This window comes from Cetorhinus maximus, chromosome 9 (genome assembly GCF_964194155.1).
Source record: "Cetorhinus maximus chromosome 9, sCetMax3.hap1.1, whole genome shotgun sequence".
In the NCBI taxonomy this organism is placed as follows: Eukaryota; Metazoa; Chordata; class Chondrichthyes; order Lamniformes; family Cetorhinidae; genus Cetorhinus; species Cetorhinus maximus.
Genome location: NC_135887.1, coordinates 54,954,560 through 54,970,973, shown reverse-complemented (window position 1 = coordinate 54,970,973; position 16,414 = coordinate 54,954,560). Strand labels below are relative to the sequence as shown.

At 42.6% G+C, this 16,414-nt stretch overlaps 1 protein-coding gene across 7 annotated transcripts in view; it reads left to right on the top strand.

The window, feature by feature from the left end:
• LOC144684663 (protein CASP-like) overlaps nucleotides 1–16,414 on the top strand; it is a 651,698-nt gene that overhangs the window by 404,210 nt on the left and 231,074 nt on the right. For all 7 annotated transcript variants that reach the window (XM_078548749.1, XM_078548745.1, XM_078548743.1 and 4 more), the window contains exons 9-10: nucleotides 10,491–10,539; nucleotides 11,662–11,766. In XM_078548749.1, the coding sequence (XP_078404875.1) occupies nucleotides 10,491–10,539; nucleotides 11,662–11,766 (154 nt within the window). The remainder of the gene's footprint in view (nucleotides 1–10,490; nucleotides 10,540–11,661; nucleotides 11,767–16,414) is intronic.

Genomic DNA, 16,414 nt, shown 5'->3' with positions numbered 1-16,414 from the left:
TTTATTCAGCAACAAGTCAGGTGGTGCAAGATTTGGTGGGGATTGCTGAGTTGCTGCTGTGCATCTTGTATATTGTAGAAACTGCTGCCATCGTGCTTTGGTAGTGGAGGACGTGGATGTTTGAGGTTTTGAATGGGGTGCTAATAAAGCAGATTGCTTTATCCTCGAGAGTACCAAGATGATGACAGAGCTAATTGATCTCACAACCAATGAATCATTCCAAAGCTCTACAGTCCTGCCACATCCAGTCGTGAATGGTGATGAATGATTAAACAACTAACTGCAGGTGGAGGCTGCACAAATATCCACCTCCTCAATGGTGGGGGAGCCCAGCCCATCAGGGCAAAAACGAGACTGAAGCATTTGCAACCATCATCAATCAGAAGTGCCGATTGGATGATCCATCTTGGCCTCCTCCTGAAGTGAGGTGTCAGCTGTGGCTCAGTTCATAGCACCCTCGCCTTTGAATCAGAGGGTTGTGGGTTCATGTCCCACTCCCGGAAACCAAGAACTGTGATTGTACTCGAAAGAGTTGCAATCTGTGACTGTTGATAACTCGAAAGAGTTGGCCTCCTCCTGAAGTCAGCAACACAGCTGCTAGTTCAGCCAATTCTATTCAGTCTGAGATATCAAGAAACAGCTAAAGGCACTGGATACTGCAAAGGCTATGGGCCTGACAACATCCTGGCAGCAATGGTGGACACTAGTGCACCCCCAGCCAAACTGTTCCAGTACAGCTACAACACTGGCATCTACCTGAAAATGTGAAAATTGCCCAGGTATGCCATGTCCACAAAAAGCAGGACAAATTAACTCGGCAAATAACCGCCCCATCAACCTCCTTTTGAACATCAGCAAAGTGATGGAAGGGGTCATCGACGGTGTTATCAAGCAGCACTTGTAGCAATAACCTGCTCACTGATGCACAGTTTGGATATCGCCAGAGCCATTCAGCTCCTCATTACAACCTTGGTCCAAACATGGACAAAAGAGTTGAACTCAAGGGCAGCCACTCTAACCACCACTACTTAACATCAAGGCAGCTTTGGGCCAAGTGTGGAATCTAGGAACCCTGGCAAAATTTTAAGTCGGTGGGAATCGGGAAAAACTCTCCACTGGTTGGAGACATATCTAACACAAAGGAAGGTGGTTGTGGTTGTTAGAGCTCAGTCATCACAGGACTTCACTGCAGGAGTCCCTCAGAGTAGTGTCCTAGGCCCAATTACCCTTAGCTGCTTCATCAATGACCTTCCCCCCCATCATATTGTCAGAAGTGGGGATGTTTGCTGATGATTCGCAATGTTCTGTACCATTCACAAATCTTCAGATATGGAAACAAGACCTGGACAACATTCAGGCTTGGGCTGAAATGTGGCAAGTAACATTCACACCACACAAGTGCCAGGAAATGATCTCCAACAAGAGAAAATGTAACCTTCTCACCTTGACATTCAGTGGTATTACCATCGCTGAATCCCCCACTGTCAGCATCCTGGGGGTTGCCATTGACCAGAAACTGAACTGGACCAGCCATATAAATGCTGTGGCTACAAGAAATTTTACAAGAGATTATTTTAGAAAGGAGGGAGACAGAAAGCAGCATACTGCAGGTCAGCTAGCCTAACATCTGTCATAGGGATAAAAGCAAAATACTGTTGAATGCTGGAAATATGAAATAAAGACAGAAAATGCTGGAAAAACTCAGCTAGCCTGGAAGCATCTGTGGAGAGAGAAACAGAGTTAACGTTTCAAGTCCGTATAGCTCGTCTTCAGAGCGCTCTGCCATAGGGAAATTGCTAGAGTCCATTATTAAGGAGGTTGCAGCAGGCTACTTAGAAAATCATTGTGATTAGGCAGAGTCAACGTGGCTATGTGACAGGGAAAGATAAATCGTGTTAAGTTAATGTATTGGAGATTTTTCAGGAAATAACAAGCAAGGTGGATAAAGTGGAACCTGTAGATTTGGTGTACTTAGATTTCTAAAAGGCATTCTTTAAGGTGCCCATCAAAGGGCTCAAGGGCCCACAAGATAAGAGGTCATGGTGTAGGGGGAACACATTAGCATGGGTAAAGGATTGGTTAGCTAACAGGAAGCAGAGAGTAGGAATAAATGAGTGTTTTTCAGGCAAGCTGTAACTCGTGGAGTGCCACAGGGATCAGGGCTATTTACACTCTACATCAATGACTTGAATGAAGGGACTGAATGTATGGTAGCTAAATTCACCAGTTGCACCAAGATAGGCAGGCAAGTAAGTTGTCAGTATTAGGTAGGAGTCTGCAAAGGGATATATTAAGTGAGTGGGCAAAAGATTTGGCAGATAGAGTATAATATGGGAAAATGTGAACTTGTCCACTTTGGCAGGAAGAATAGAAAAGCTGTATACTATTTAAGTGGAGGGAGATTGCAGAACTTGCTGGTACAGAGGGATCTGGGTGTCACAAATAAGTTAGTATGCAGGTTCAGAAAGTGATTAGGAAGGCAAATAGAATGTTGGTGTTTATTGCAAGGGGAATTGAATATAAAACTGGGGAAATTTTACTGCAACTGTACAGGGCATTGGTGGGACCACATTTGGAATAATGTGTACAGTTTTGGTTGCCTTATTTGAGAAAAGATATAATTGCATTGGAAGCAGTACAGAGAAGGTTCACTTGATTCATTCTGGGATGAGGGGCTTATCCTATGAAGAGAGGTTAAAAAGGCTGGGCCTATACCCATTGGAGTTTAGAAGAATGAATGGTGATCTTATTGAAACATGTAAGACCCTGAGGGGACTTGATAAGGTAGATGCTGGGAGGATCTTTCCAATTGTGGTGGGAGAAACTAGAACTAGGGGACACAGTTTAAGAATAAGAGGTCTCCCTTTCAAGAGTGAGATGAGGGGAGATTTTTTTTCTCAAAGAGTCGTCAGTATGTGGGATTCTCTCCCCAGAAAGCAGTGGAGGCTGGATCATTGATGAGGGAGACAGGGTTGATGGGTGGACAGACAGGAAAGTGGAGCTGAGACCACAACTAGATCAGCCATGATCTTATTGAATGGCAGAGTAGGCTCAAAGGGCTAAATGGCCCACTCCTGCTCCTGAGTCTTATGTTCCTAAGAGCAGGTCAGAGGCTGGGAATTCTTAGGTAAGTCAAAGCCATCATATAAGGCACGTGTCGGGGTATAGTGGAATAGTCTCTACTTGCCTGGATGAGTGTGGCTCCAACAACACTCAAGAAGCTCGACACTGTTCTGGACAAAGCAGTCCACATGATTAGCACCCCATCCACCGCCTTAAACATTCACTTCCTCCACCAGCGACACACATTGGCAGCATTATACAAGATGCACTGCAACAACTTATCCGTACTAATTTGACAGAACCTTCCAAACCTGGGACCTCTGCCACCAGAAGGGCAAGGGCATCAAACGCATGGGAATGCCACCACCTGCAAGTTCTGCTCCAAGCCACTCACCATCAACAAATGCTGGCCCAGCCAGTGAAGCCCACATCCCATGAATGAATAAAAGAAAAACAAAAAATATTCCTTCACTGTCACTGGATCAAAATCCTGGAACTCCCGGCCTGACAGCAGTGTGGGTGTATCTATATCACATGGACTGCAGCGGTTCAAGAAGACAGCTTACCACCACCTTCTTAAGGCCAATTAGGGGCGGGCAATAAATTTTGGCCTAGCCAGTGACACCCGCATTCCATGAATGAATACAAGAAAGATCTTTGAGAAATGTGAGGGGTTGGTGTTGCTGATGGTGGGTTATGGCATTTGAAGATGAACTTTTTGTGGCTTGCGGCTATGCATCCAGGTCCTTGGGGTTCGACTGCTGACAATGGCCTCCACAGCTGTCAGCTTCCACTGCCTTCTGATTGTTTCTCTGGAGGCCCTGCTGGTCCCCTGTATTTACTGGACATCTCCTTTGTGTCTCCTCCACCAGTGCATTGTCCCGGCACCCCCATGTTGTGCCATTCCTCTGACTTTCCGATTCGGCACACAGTGGACTTCCAAAACCTGTTCTAATAGTGTGTTTGCCCTTTAAGAAGTGCATGTTTTAATGATCCTAGCCACTCACATGTCCAGCCAATCAACAGCGTGTTTGGCACTGCAGCTGTGTAAAACATGAAGCATAGGAACTTCACTTGCTGCTTGCATTGCAGTCACTGAGCATGGGTTAATCACCAATCATCACCCGCTTGCCCATTTTCAGAGCTATGAAATTTAGTGTTGCCCCTCCTGCCCTTCCACTGTCATAACCTCCAGTGATCAATTTAATTTGCCTGGAATTACAAAAAGTTGGCAGTATTTGAGTTATTGATTTTAAAAAAAGATTATATTATAATGGTGTCAACTAGGTTAGGTTCCTGCCTAAAGGTCCTTTCACTCCCTCATTCTGGCACTCCATCTCAGGTGCTGCTCTAAAGGTTTGCCTTTGCTCTGGCTCCCTCTGCATACCCCCGCTCTTCCATGGTTTATTTCTCCCTCAACTTTGCTGAATTTCCCACACTGATCTTCCTTGCTTATTCTGCTTCCCCTTTCATAGCCCTATATTCCCTATTTTCTTATGGCATAAAGAGGGCTGCGGCAGCTGCTCACTCTGCTTCCCAAGTCTACTACACTGAGCTTTTGCTGGGATGTGTTATGTTATAACCGGGATGGGAGGAGTGCGCTGTCTGTCTCTAGTTCCACTGCTCACAACATATATTTAAATAATGTTTCCAGCTAGTTGTACAGCCAAATATGTGCTTTCCCTATTAATCGCAGATTGACCACTGAATGACCAGGTTTCTTCAATAAATAACAAAATTGTTAGCTTATTATAAAACCAGTCTTGTTGAATGCAAAGGCAAAGCTTATTAAATTAGTATGAAATATGAAAGTATACTAATTACTCTTTCAAAATACCCTGAGTTATCTTTCTCTCTCTCTCTCTCTCTGTCTTACTTACACATACACACACACGCACACCCACCACCCCCTACAGTTTTACAGGCATGATTTTTGTTTTTAGAGCCATAAGCTACCATGTGACCATGGTACACAGCCCACCAGGATCAAGAGATTTCCAGCTTCTTTACAACTGCTTAATTACCTTTTCTTGTAAAAGGACGTCTTTTTCAGGGATAGCAATAAATGTCCTGGGATTAGCCCTATAAGGCGCAGTGTCTTTAAACACAAATCCTTCCAAAATGTCTGTAGTCCTTGAGGATAAACCATTTTCTGTGATTAAAGTGTTCATGGCAGCTATAGATGAGAAAATTCCAGATTCTACCATGTTGCTACTGCCCAGAGAGAAAGGAATATCTGGTGTGTACAGCTGTCCATATCCACAATCCCACTTGTAGATTTTGTCACTCAACACTTCCTTCAGCCCCATCTCCCTTACATTGCTGTTATAATTACGGTGCAACATTTTTAAAGAGTTTGCAGTAAACCAACTGCACACAATTAGCTGTGGCCCCATCAATATTTGATTTAGATTTGCTCCCCCATAGTGTTTTTCCATAGAACAAGAGCACAGTGCATTGCTAAATTGTGTAGCCAAATTCTATACTGTACTGGCATTAAAATAACCATGTTGCCAATGACTTGCACATTTGTGGTTTTGCCTTGCCACGTGCTGAGACTGAGTTTTACTTAGGTCCTCCTTTTAAATTGATTTGATGTTTTATTGTAATATTGTGCATGTTGTAGGGCACCTCTGCAAGAACTACCTAATTATTAATACCTGACTGATGTAAAAGCATAATAGAACTCAAAATATTAAACCATTCCTGGGACATAGCTTAATTGAACCCAGTGTGTTCTCTCATGTTCAGATTTTAGAATGTATAGCTATGGGGTTGGCAGATAGCAAAGTGATAACATCAAATGCTAACACGGGTTTAGGATTGAGGTTACATGTGAGCTGGAATGCGGGAAACATCTCAGTGATCATGCACGTCCTGGTGTTAGTTTCCATATTTAATTGAAGTTTTAGTTTATTTATGAGCTTGAAGAAATTCTTGTTTATCTTCCAGCATTTTGAGAAGGAACACCAAGTTTTATTTATTTGTTCTTTGGATGTGGGTATTGCTGTGTTTAGTTGCCTTGATGACCGGCCTTCTCTGTGAATCATTGTGTTGGTGGCTCTTCTGCAATGGTGTTATGTAGGGATTTCCAGGATACCGATTCAGTGATGACGAATGGACATTAATTTTTGTATTCACAGTGAAGGGACTTCTTGCTTAAAGTGTTTGTTTTATTTTTGTTTTTTTAATGTATAAAGTCAAACTCCATGCTATAACATAAACAAAAATACCTGGAAAAACTCAGCAGGTCTAGCAGCATCTGTGGAGAGGAGCACAGTTAACATTTCGAGTCCGAATGACCCTTCAACAGAACTAAGTAAAAATAGAATAGAGGTGAAATATAAGCTAGTTTGGTGGGGTGGGGGGGGGAGTAGAGCTGGATAGACGGCCAGTGATAGGTGGAGATAACCAAAAGATGTCACAGACAAAAGGACAAAGAGGTGTTGAAGGTGGTGATATTATCTGAGGAATGTGCTAATTAAGGGTAGAAAGCAAGACAAGCAAGGTACAGATAGCCCTAGTTGGGGTGGGGTGAAGGAATCAAAAAAGGCTAAAAAGTAGAGATAAAACAATGGATGGAAATACATTTAAAAATAATGGAAGTAGGTGGGAAAAGAAAAATCTATATAAATTATTGGGAAAAAAGGGGGGGGATTCGGAAAGGGGGTAGGGATGGAGGAGAGAGTTCATGATCTAAAATTGTTGAACTCAATGTTCAGTTCGGAAGGCTGTAAAGTGCCTAGTCAGAAGATGAGGTGCTGTTCCTCCAGATTGCGTTGAGCTTCACTGGAACAATGCAGCAAGCCAAGGATGGACATGTGGGCATGAGAGCAGGGTAGAGTGTTGAAATGGCAAGTGACAGGGAGGTCAGGCTTGCGGACAGACCGAAGGTGTTCTGCAAAGCGGTCACCCAGTCTGCGTTCGGTCTCTCCAATGTAGAGGAAACCGCATTGGGAGCAGCGAATGCAGTAGACTAAATTGAGGGAAGTGCAAGTGAAATGCTGCTTCAATTGAAAGGAGTGTTTGGGCCCTTGGACAGTAAAGAGAGGGGAAGTAAAGGGGCAGGTGTTGCACCTTCTGCGGTTGCATGGGAAGGTGCCGTGGGAGGGGATTGAGGTGTAGGGGGTGATGGAGGAGTGGACCAGGGTGTCCCGGAGCGAACGATCCCTGAGGAATGCCGCCAGGGGGAGTGAAGGGAAGATGTGTTTGGCGGTGGCATCATGCTGGAGTAGGCGGAAATGGCGGAGGATGATCCTTTGAATGCGGAGGCTGATGGGGTGATAAAGTGAGGACAAGGGTGACCTTATCATGTTTCTGGGAGGGAGAAGAAGGTGTGAGGTCGGATGCTATAACATGTTTTTGTTGTGGTACTTAGACATGAGCATCTCCAGTTGATTTTCTACAGAAAAAGTTTTATGTCTAATGAATCTTCATTTTTTAATAGAAATTGTTTTTTGTAATATCAGTGTATTAGATGCAGATTTATTTGTAATGTACAGATTTATTTGTAATGTGTAGATACTATTAGCAATTTATAGTAAAGGCTTTTTATTATCAATTTAATAGAAGTGGTTTCTAGTTGATAAATTATTTGCCAGATCTGTGTCTGACTGCAAGGATGCTGGTTGTGCGTGGTTTCATGTAGTTTGTATGGTGAGGAAGGAACAGTTCTTGGTGATTTAAATGAGATAAAAATGAAGAATAATAATCAGATATGTTGCTGAATATCCTGTTTGTTAAAATAAAATCATTGAGGTTGAATATTGACTTATATTGTTGAAGAGTCCCTGCTATAGCCAAGGCGACTTCGGTTCTCCATGAAAAGCAAATATAATAGCAGCAAAGTTTTCTTTACCTATAAGAAATATTTCCAGATCTAAATGGATTATGTTTACTATCATGAAAGGTCTCTTTCATTGCTTTTAAGAAACTCAAAAACCAACCATCCCTTTGGGGTTGCTTCACTTTTGGGATTTGGGGTGATTGTGAAATATATTGGTGAATTTGAATACCACTTGTAAAAGAACATCAAAGATATCTGACATATTTCTTCTATGTATCACTTTAAAATAATCCTCAACTATATGCTCCTGCAGTGTTAGTAGAAGAGAGTACACATTTTACACATAACTGTTATGTATTGAATTACAAACTGGCTTGGTTGTCCAGTGCCAACTTAACCTTTCCTGTTCCTTTGGAGGTAGCAGGGAGGGTTATTTCTGTTCACCTAGCTGACCCATCACTTTCTTAAATAAGGCCTATTGTATTTTCTTGAGGGAGAGCATATGCTTCTAATATCATACAAAGCCTGTACAATTTAGGTTGTATGCTGCAGTTTTCATGCAATAAAACAATATTTCCATACATATGCAGTAATGCTGGCTTTAATTCATCCCTCAACTAGAATAATAAAAAGAGTCGTGTTTGTGGATTACAGTCCAATTTAGGAAAACAACGTTGTCACAGTTACTAAATGGGAAAAAGCATCTAATTATAGAACCTTGAAATAAGAAAGCAGCAAGTGCAGGACATTAAGAAATATTTGTTACATGATGATGTGGAAGTGTACAAGACAGCACTGTGGGTGTACCTACACCACATGGAGCAGAATTTTTAGCTCGGCGTGTAGGCACGCGCCCAACCCGCTCGAGCATAAAATAGAGCGTGATGATGTTGGGCGAGCGTCCTGACATCATCCTGCGCTCGCGTGGTATTTTGGTCAGCAGGCGCGCATGAAAACTCTCTGCCTTCAGGGAGATTTCATCCTGTGCTCCCCCGCGTCCGCACTTATGTCAGTGCCCGCTCTCCTCCCACCCCCACCCCCACCCCGGCAGCGCTGAGCATTTCAGCGCGCCTTTCACGCTGGCTGACTGTTAATCGGCCAGCCAGCATGAAATCGTGGTCGGGGGTCAGTTCCCCGGCTACTCCCGGGCCCGCCGATTGCGCACACCCGCCGAACTAAAAATCCCGCCCATGGTTCAAGAAGGCAGCTCACCTTCTCAAGGATAATTAGGGATAGGCAATGTAAATGCTGGTCCAGTCAGCAATGCCACGTCCTGTGAAAGAATAAGAAAAACTACCAACTCGTAATAAATTTTCGGAGCTTTCAACAACCGTATAGAAAGTAAAAAAAAGCCAAAGCCTCATTTGTGGCATTGGACCAGTTTTGGGATTATTCACAAAACATTTAACAAAGATGCAATTTAATATCTAGTAAAGAAGCCAAATTTTTTGATCGTATCTTTTTGCACGAACTCTAATATTGCTGCCTCGTTATATGAGTGAGGGACTGGCTGATTATGTTCTGTTGATTGGCCATGTGAATTGTATTTGTTGAAATGTTGGTTGAAAGGAATTCAGTTGAGGCTCAATATATGAAGAGGTTAAAGATTCTATATCTGTTAATCACCTGACTAATCTGTTTAGTTATGTTGGAAAGTTGAGAATTATAAAGGTAATAACTATCAATCATAATCCAAGTCCTGATACTTAAATTTTATGCCATTAAATATCTACATGAAGTATGATTTGAGCAGTGCCAAGGAAAAGAGACGATTTGATGTTATTTAAAGTCTTTTGTTTGTGTACTATGAATAGCCACAACGTGTGGCCTGTTTCATTGCCATTGCAACTTGTTATGGACTGAAGTTATGTTTTTATGACTACTTAACAAATGTTGTAGCCTTGCATCTCAAAACCTGGCATTTAGTCAAAGTGCTGAAATTATTTGCCAAACTATTTGAATGGACATCAATCTTAAGATAACCCCAAATGTTAACAGTCATCTGGCCTCTATTTTAATTCTCAGTTTGATCGAGGCTCAGGTTAAGGTGTACAGAGCTAAACATGATTCTTGATTTGACCATTGTTACCTAACTGGCTGCTGCTGGTCAAATTAAACAATCACAACCAGAAAAAGTTATACATAAGCAATGTTTTTCCTGCATTGAGGTCTCCTGTGTAAGGCACTTTTTTGTTAACTCCTTTGTGTAATGTTATGTTTAGTTCATTGTGTAATATACTTTCCAGTCTCTAAAGTTAACTTCTAGCTTACAGTACATAATTAATATAAGCTGCTGCTGGAACTGCACTATTGTTGACCTCAAAAGTTTTCTTTATCAATATAATGAAAAATAGACTTTTGCAAACATAACCTGTTAAGTGTTGCAATGTCTGAAACCATCTGTGCAGTTGCAACTGTAATTTAGGCATTTAAGAACAGCTGAATGAAATGGACAGAGATACTAAAGCTTATTTATATCTGGCACACAAAAAATCTAGATGCAATTTCTCTTTTGACTATTACAATAAGGATATTTTCACACCTAAAACATCTATCTGGGTGTGGATTTTTTATTGCATCGGCATATCAGTACTGTGTTCAGGATTTCAGTTAACTTGGGTTCTTCTTCAATCTGTTACAGAGCGGATGAAATTGAAATGATCATGACAGATCTGGAAAGAGCCAATCAGGTAACAGATTTTTAATTTATTGGCTAATGATTTGATTTGTGCAGCTGACTATCACCTCGTCCCCTTCAGAATCCCCTTGCACCTCACTCTCCCATCCCATCCCCTCACAAATCACTCTCCCATCCCATCCCCCTGCACCTCATTCTTCCATCCCGTACCCTCATACCTTACTCTCCCGTCCCCCCTGCACCTCACTCTCCCATCCCACCCCCCCCACCTCACTCTCCCAGCAGCCCCCCCCACCTCACTCTCCCATCCACCCCCCCATCTCACTCTCCCATCCCATCCCATCCCCTTATACCTCACCCTCGTAGCTGTTCCACTTGCACCCCCCACCTTTCTGCCTCTTCCCCACGTGCCCCTTCTCCGTGACCCCTCCCCACAACCTCTCCCCGTGACCCCTCTGCCCTCCATCCACCTCCCCTCATCCACCTTCCTCCCTTCCCCTTGTACCATTCTTCTCTCCCTTCCCTTCCATCCTAACCTCTCATCCCCTTGCCCTCTCCCCTCATCACTTGGCCCTCGCCTCCATCCCTCCATCCTCTCCCTTTTATCCCTCCACCTGCTCCCCTTGCACCTTCCCACTCCCTCCCTTTTCCTACCATTATCCTTCTTAGATCCTCCCCTCCCACCTTTCCACCCCTTTTGCTTTCTGTGCCCCAACTGACTCACCTGCTACACCCCTCCCACCTTTTTCACTCATCCTCCTCCCCATCCCTCCTCATCTCCAGTTGCCACCAACCGCTTGCCTCCTGTTCTCTCCCTCCCTCCCCCATGTCAAAAGAAAGTCCCTTTTGGTCTCATCTGTGGAAAAGAAATTGAATAAAAGAATCTCATTGCACTTGTTTTTGTTCTGTCTCAAAAACTCACTGAGCTGCAACATTAATATCAGCAGGGATTCCTTGCTCCTGGCGTTAAATTACTGTCATAATCACTCAACTATTTCCTCCTTGTACTGTTTAAAATGAATATCCATCACTTTCAGAATTTTCTTTTTACATTTATTAGGTTGACTGTTAAGGAAAATCTGTTATAGTCACTGATGCAGAAATTGATTAATGGGCCTATATAATTTGTTAGCTGTTGAATGAATATGTTTTGTTTTTCTTCCCTTTCCCTCAGAGGGCAGAGGTGGTTCAAAGAGAGGCAGAGACCTTACGTGAGCAACTTTCCTCAGCTAACAAATCCCTGCAGCTGGCCACTCAGATCCAGAAAGCTCCTGATGTGGTAAGACACTAAAGATGGTGAATCAAATGAAGGGTTGACTGATAAACACATTTTTCACTTCAGAGCTGTCTTATCCACTTTCCAACAGTCTTACCTATTAATTTTAGGTCAATTTTCTACATTGATGATCAACCAACCAATGATAGTTGTGCACTTGAACTGATTTGGAAAAGGTGGTAACTAGATTAAGATGTAACTGAAAATGATGAGGCTGTGATAATGACACAAGCTTCCACATGGGATAATGTGCCTTTATGTTCTGTTATCATCGATCTGTTAAAAATGTAATAAAAGAACTGAATTGTATGAATAACTGCTGTGCCATTGCAACCCTTGATCCTGATGTCTAGTTTTCTAATTTTGGAACATACACTGACTACACTCCATATAATTCTCAGGTACAGGCTGCTTAGTCTGACTTTACTCACTACGTTTTTTCAAAACCATAATGTAGCAGTCTTCCAAATAAACCTTTTACAGAAACATTATTCACTCTACAATGAATGAATCTTCATCTTGAAAGAAAATGAACAGAACTGTAACATTTGAGCTTTTTTCACGTTCAGCAAATAACCAGATAGCATTGCCCTAAAAAAAAAACTACCTTCAAAGCCACCTTTTTCTTTACTGAGGCACCTTTCTTCCTCCCAGCATTACAGAGACACACTCTTCCTCTGTTTTGGGCAGCAGAGACATATACAAAATGGACGTTTTGCACCTCAACAGGACTGGGACAAATATTTTTGCAAGGAGGTTAACTAGTTCTATGGGTGAGGGTTTAAATTAATTTGACAGTGGTCTGGGCATGAGAATGAAACATTAGAGAGGATCAACAACAACAAAAACTTGTATTTATATAGCATCTTTAACAAAAAGAGATGCCCAAGCTTCTTCACAAGAGCGTTATAAAGCAAAATTTGACATCAAGTCATACAAGGTGATATTAGGGCAGATGATCAAACGGTCAAAGAGGTAGGTCTTAAGGAGCGTCTTAAGGGAAGAAAGAGAGTTGAGAGTTGGAGAGATTTAGGGGGGAAATTCCAGAGTTGAGGGCTTTGGCAGCTGATGGCAAGGCCACAAATAGTGAAGCAATTAAAATCGAGGATGTCATAAGTCCAGAATGCGAGGTGAGAAAAAACTTTTTCACACAGCGAGTAGTTAGGGTTTGGAATGCATTGCCTGGAAGTGCGGTGAAGGCAGGTTCAGTTGAGGCATTCAAGAGGGCATTGGATGATTATCTAAATAGAAACAATGTGCAGGGTTATGGGAAAAAAGCAGAAAATTGGCACTAAGTTAAAATGCTCAGAGAGCCAGTGCAGACATGATGGGCTGAATTGCCTCCTTCTGCACCATAACAATTCTGTGAATTAGCTGAGTGCAGATATTTCAGAGAGTTATGGTACTGCAAGAGATTGCAGAGGCAGAGAGGGGTAAGGCCATGGGAGGACTTGAAAACAACGATGTGAATTTTAAAATTGAGGTATTGTTTGATCAGGAGCCAGTGTGAGTCAGTGAGCATAGGGATGATGGATGTACAGGGCTCAGCACCGGTATGGTCACAGGCAGCAGAAATTCGGATGACCTCAAGTTTATGGAGAGTAAAATGTTGGAGACCAGCCAGAAGCGCACTGGAATAGTTAAGTCTAGAGGTAACACAGCCACGATGAGGATTTCAGCAACACTCAAGAAGTTTGACACCATCCAGGACCATCCACAAACATTCACTCCCTCCACCACGGACGAACAGTGGCAGCAGTGTGTACCATCTACAAGATGCACTTCAGGAGCTCACCAAGGCCCCTTAGGCAGTACCTTCCAAACCCACAACTGCTACCATCTAGAAGGACAAGGACAGGAGATACATGGGAATCCCACCGCCTGGAAGTTCCCCTCCAAGCCACTCACCACCCTGACTTGAAAATATATCGCGATTTCTTCACTTTCGCTGGGTCAAAATCCAGGAACTCCCTCCCTAACAGCACTGTGGGTGTACCTATACTACAGGGACTTCAGTGATTCAAGAAGGCAGCTCACCACCACCTTCTCAAGGGCAATTAAGGATGAGCAATAAATGCTGGCCTAGCCAGCGACATCCAAAACCTGTAAAAATGAATTATAAAAAAACCAGATTCAGCTGATGTTACAGAGGTGGAAATCAGCAGTCCTACGAATGCCACAAGTATGTGGTCAGAAGCTCACCTCAGGGTCAACTATAACACCAAAGTTGCACACAGTCTGCCTTAGCATCACATGCTTTCCAGGGAGAGCGAAGGAGTTGGTAGCTAGGGAGCAGAGTTTATAATGAGGACCTATTACAATGGTTTCCTTCGTCCCAATCTTTAATTGGAGGAATTTTCTGCTCATCCAGTACTGGATGTCAGATGAGCAGTCTGATGATTTAGCAACAATAGAAATGTCAGGGAAGTGATTGTGAGGTAGAGCTAGATGTCATCAGCATACTTGTGAAAACTGATGCTGTGTATTTGGATGTCTTCAAAGACAGCATGTAGCTGAGAAATGGGGCGGGGGGGATGGGACAGTAAAGGTAACGGTGCAAGACCAGGAAGAGAAGCTATTGCATGTGATCCTTGTTAGTCGATTAGATAGAAATGATTGAAACAGCTGAGTACAGTCCCACCCAACTGGATGCAAACGGAGAGGTGATGAAGGAGGATGGTGTGGTGAACCAGATCAAAATTAATAATACTCAAAATAAAAGTGGAAATGGCAGCTTCCTCTAGGCTTAGGTGATGCCAGGAGCCTGTGTCTGTCTAGGAGTTTGGGCTGGGTTGAGCTGTTACCAACTCCTAGCTCCTCCCCGATGATACTTTTGTCACAGTCAGGTAGGATGTCATCACCAACTTCAATAAGAACAGTTTTGGTACTGTAGCAGGGGTGTTAACCTGATTGGAGGGATTCAAACATGACAGCCTGGGAAAGATGGTAACAGATTTTGGAGGTGACAGCGCTGAAGGACTTTGGAGAGTAAAAGGAGGTTGGAGATGGGCTGTAAGTTTGCAAGGTTGGTGGGGTCAAGGTTTGGTTTTTGAGGAGATGCGTGATGATGGCAGATTTAAAGCAGAGATGGATGGTACCGGAAGATGGAGAATTGCTAATAATATGGGGTAACATGGAGACCAGGAAGGAAAATTGGGCGGCCAGCAGTTTAGTGGGAATAGGGTGCACAGAGAGCTGGGAGCAAAACAGGCACTGTTAGAATAAAGAATCGTTCAGAGCTAGGAGGGATCAAACAGTAAGGAAATGTGAGGCAGACTAAAATGGGTTTGGAGTGCATGTGCATAAATGCAGGGAGAATAGGAGGAAAAGATTTGGCAAGCTACAGCCACAAGTCATATATGGGACTGACCTAATGACAGAGACAATGACAGGCAATGACAGAGACTTGGCTCCAACAAAGGGAGGAATGAATCTTAGAATGGTTGCAGCACAGAAGGACGCCATACTTCAGATAATTAATTTTCTTTTGAAGGCCTTGATTGTCTCCACCTCCACCACATTACCAGGCTGTGCATTCCAGAACCCAAACACTTGCTGCATAAAAAAGTTTTTTCTCCTGTTACTTTTGCTTCTTTTGCCAATCACCTTAAATTGGTGTCCTCTGGTTCTTGATGCTTCCACCAACAGAAACATTTTCTCAATATCTACTCTATAGAATGGGCACTTAATATTTCTGGCTAAAATATGCTCAGAAAAGATAAAAGAGGAGAAAAGAAAGAAGGAGTGGCAGTATGATCAAAGGCATTATTACATTAGTTGGTAATGACAACGTTGTTGAAGTTTCAAATAGAATCTATTTTTTTGGAATTAAGGAACAATAGAGGGGGTTGCTCTTTATGCTGCTGGGTGTACACTAATGGGCCACCAAATAGTGGGAAGGAGATAGAAGAACAAATGTGTAGGCAGATTTCAGAAAGATACAAGAACTATAGAATAGGGATAATGGCGAACTTCCAATTATCCTATTATAGACCGGGATCATAACAGTGTAAAGAGTAAAGGCAGGGAGGAATTTCTTAAATGTGCAAGAGAATGCTCTTGATCAATATGTTTCTTATCCAACGAGAAAGGAAACAGAACAAAAACAGAATTACCTGGAAAAACTCAACAGGTCTGGCAGCATCGGCGGAGAAGAAAAGAGTTGACGTTTCGAGTCCTCATGACCCTTCAACAGAACTGAGTAATATTAGGAGAGGGGTGAAATATAAGCTGGTTAACTATTTTTATAGTTATATTTTTATGAGAAAGGAAACAGTACTAGATATAGTTCTGGGGAATTAAATGGAACTAGTAGTTTATGTTTTAGTGAAAAAGCAGTTGGGAACGGCAAACACAATATCATTAGATTTAACATGGTTTTGGAAAAGGACCAGAAAAAAATCAAACATGGGAATACATAGTTGAAGGAGAACTACTTTCAGTGAGTTGAAAAGGCATCTGGTCAGGTAAAATGGGAAATTAACAATGGGAGACTTTCAAAGAGAAGCTAGCTTGAATACAGACCATATGTATTCCCATGAGGCATCAGGGAAGGGCATACAAATTTGCAGATCCCTAGATGACTAAGGATATAAAGATTAAAATGCAACAGAAATATGGGGCTTATAATGAAAGTCGTGTTCACAATTTC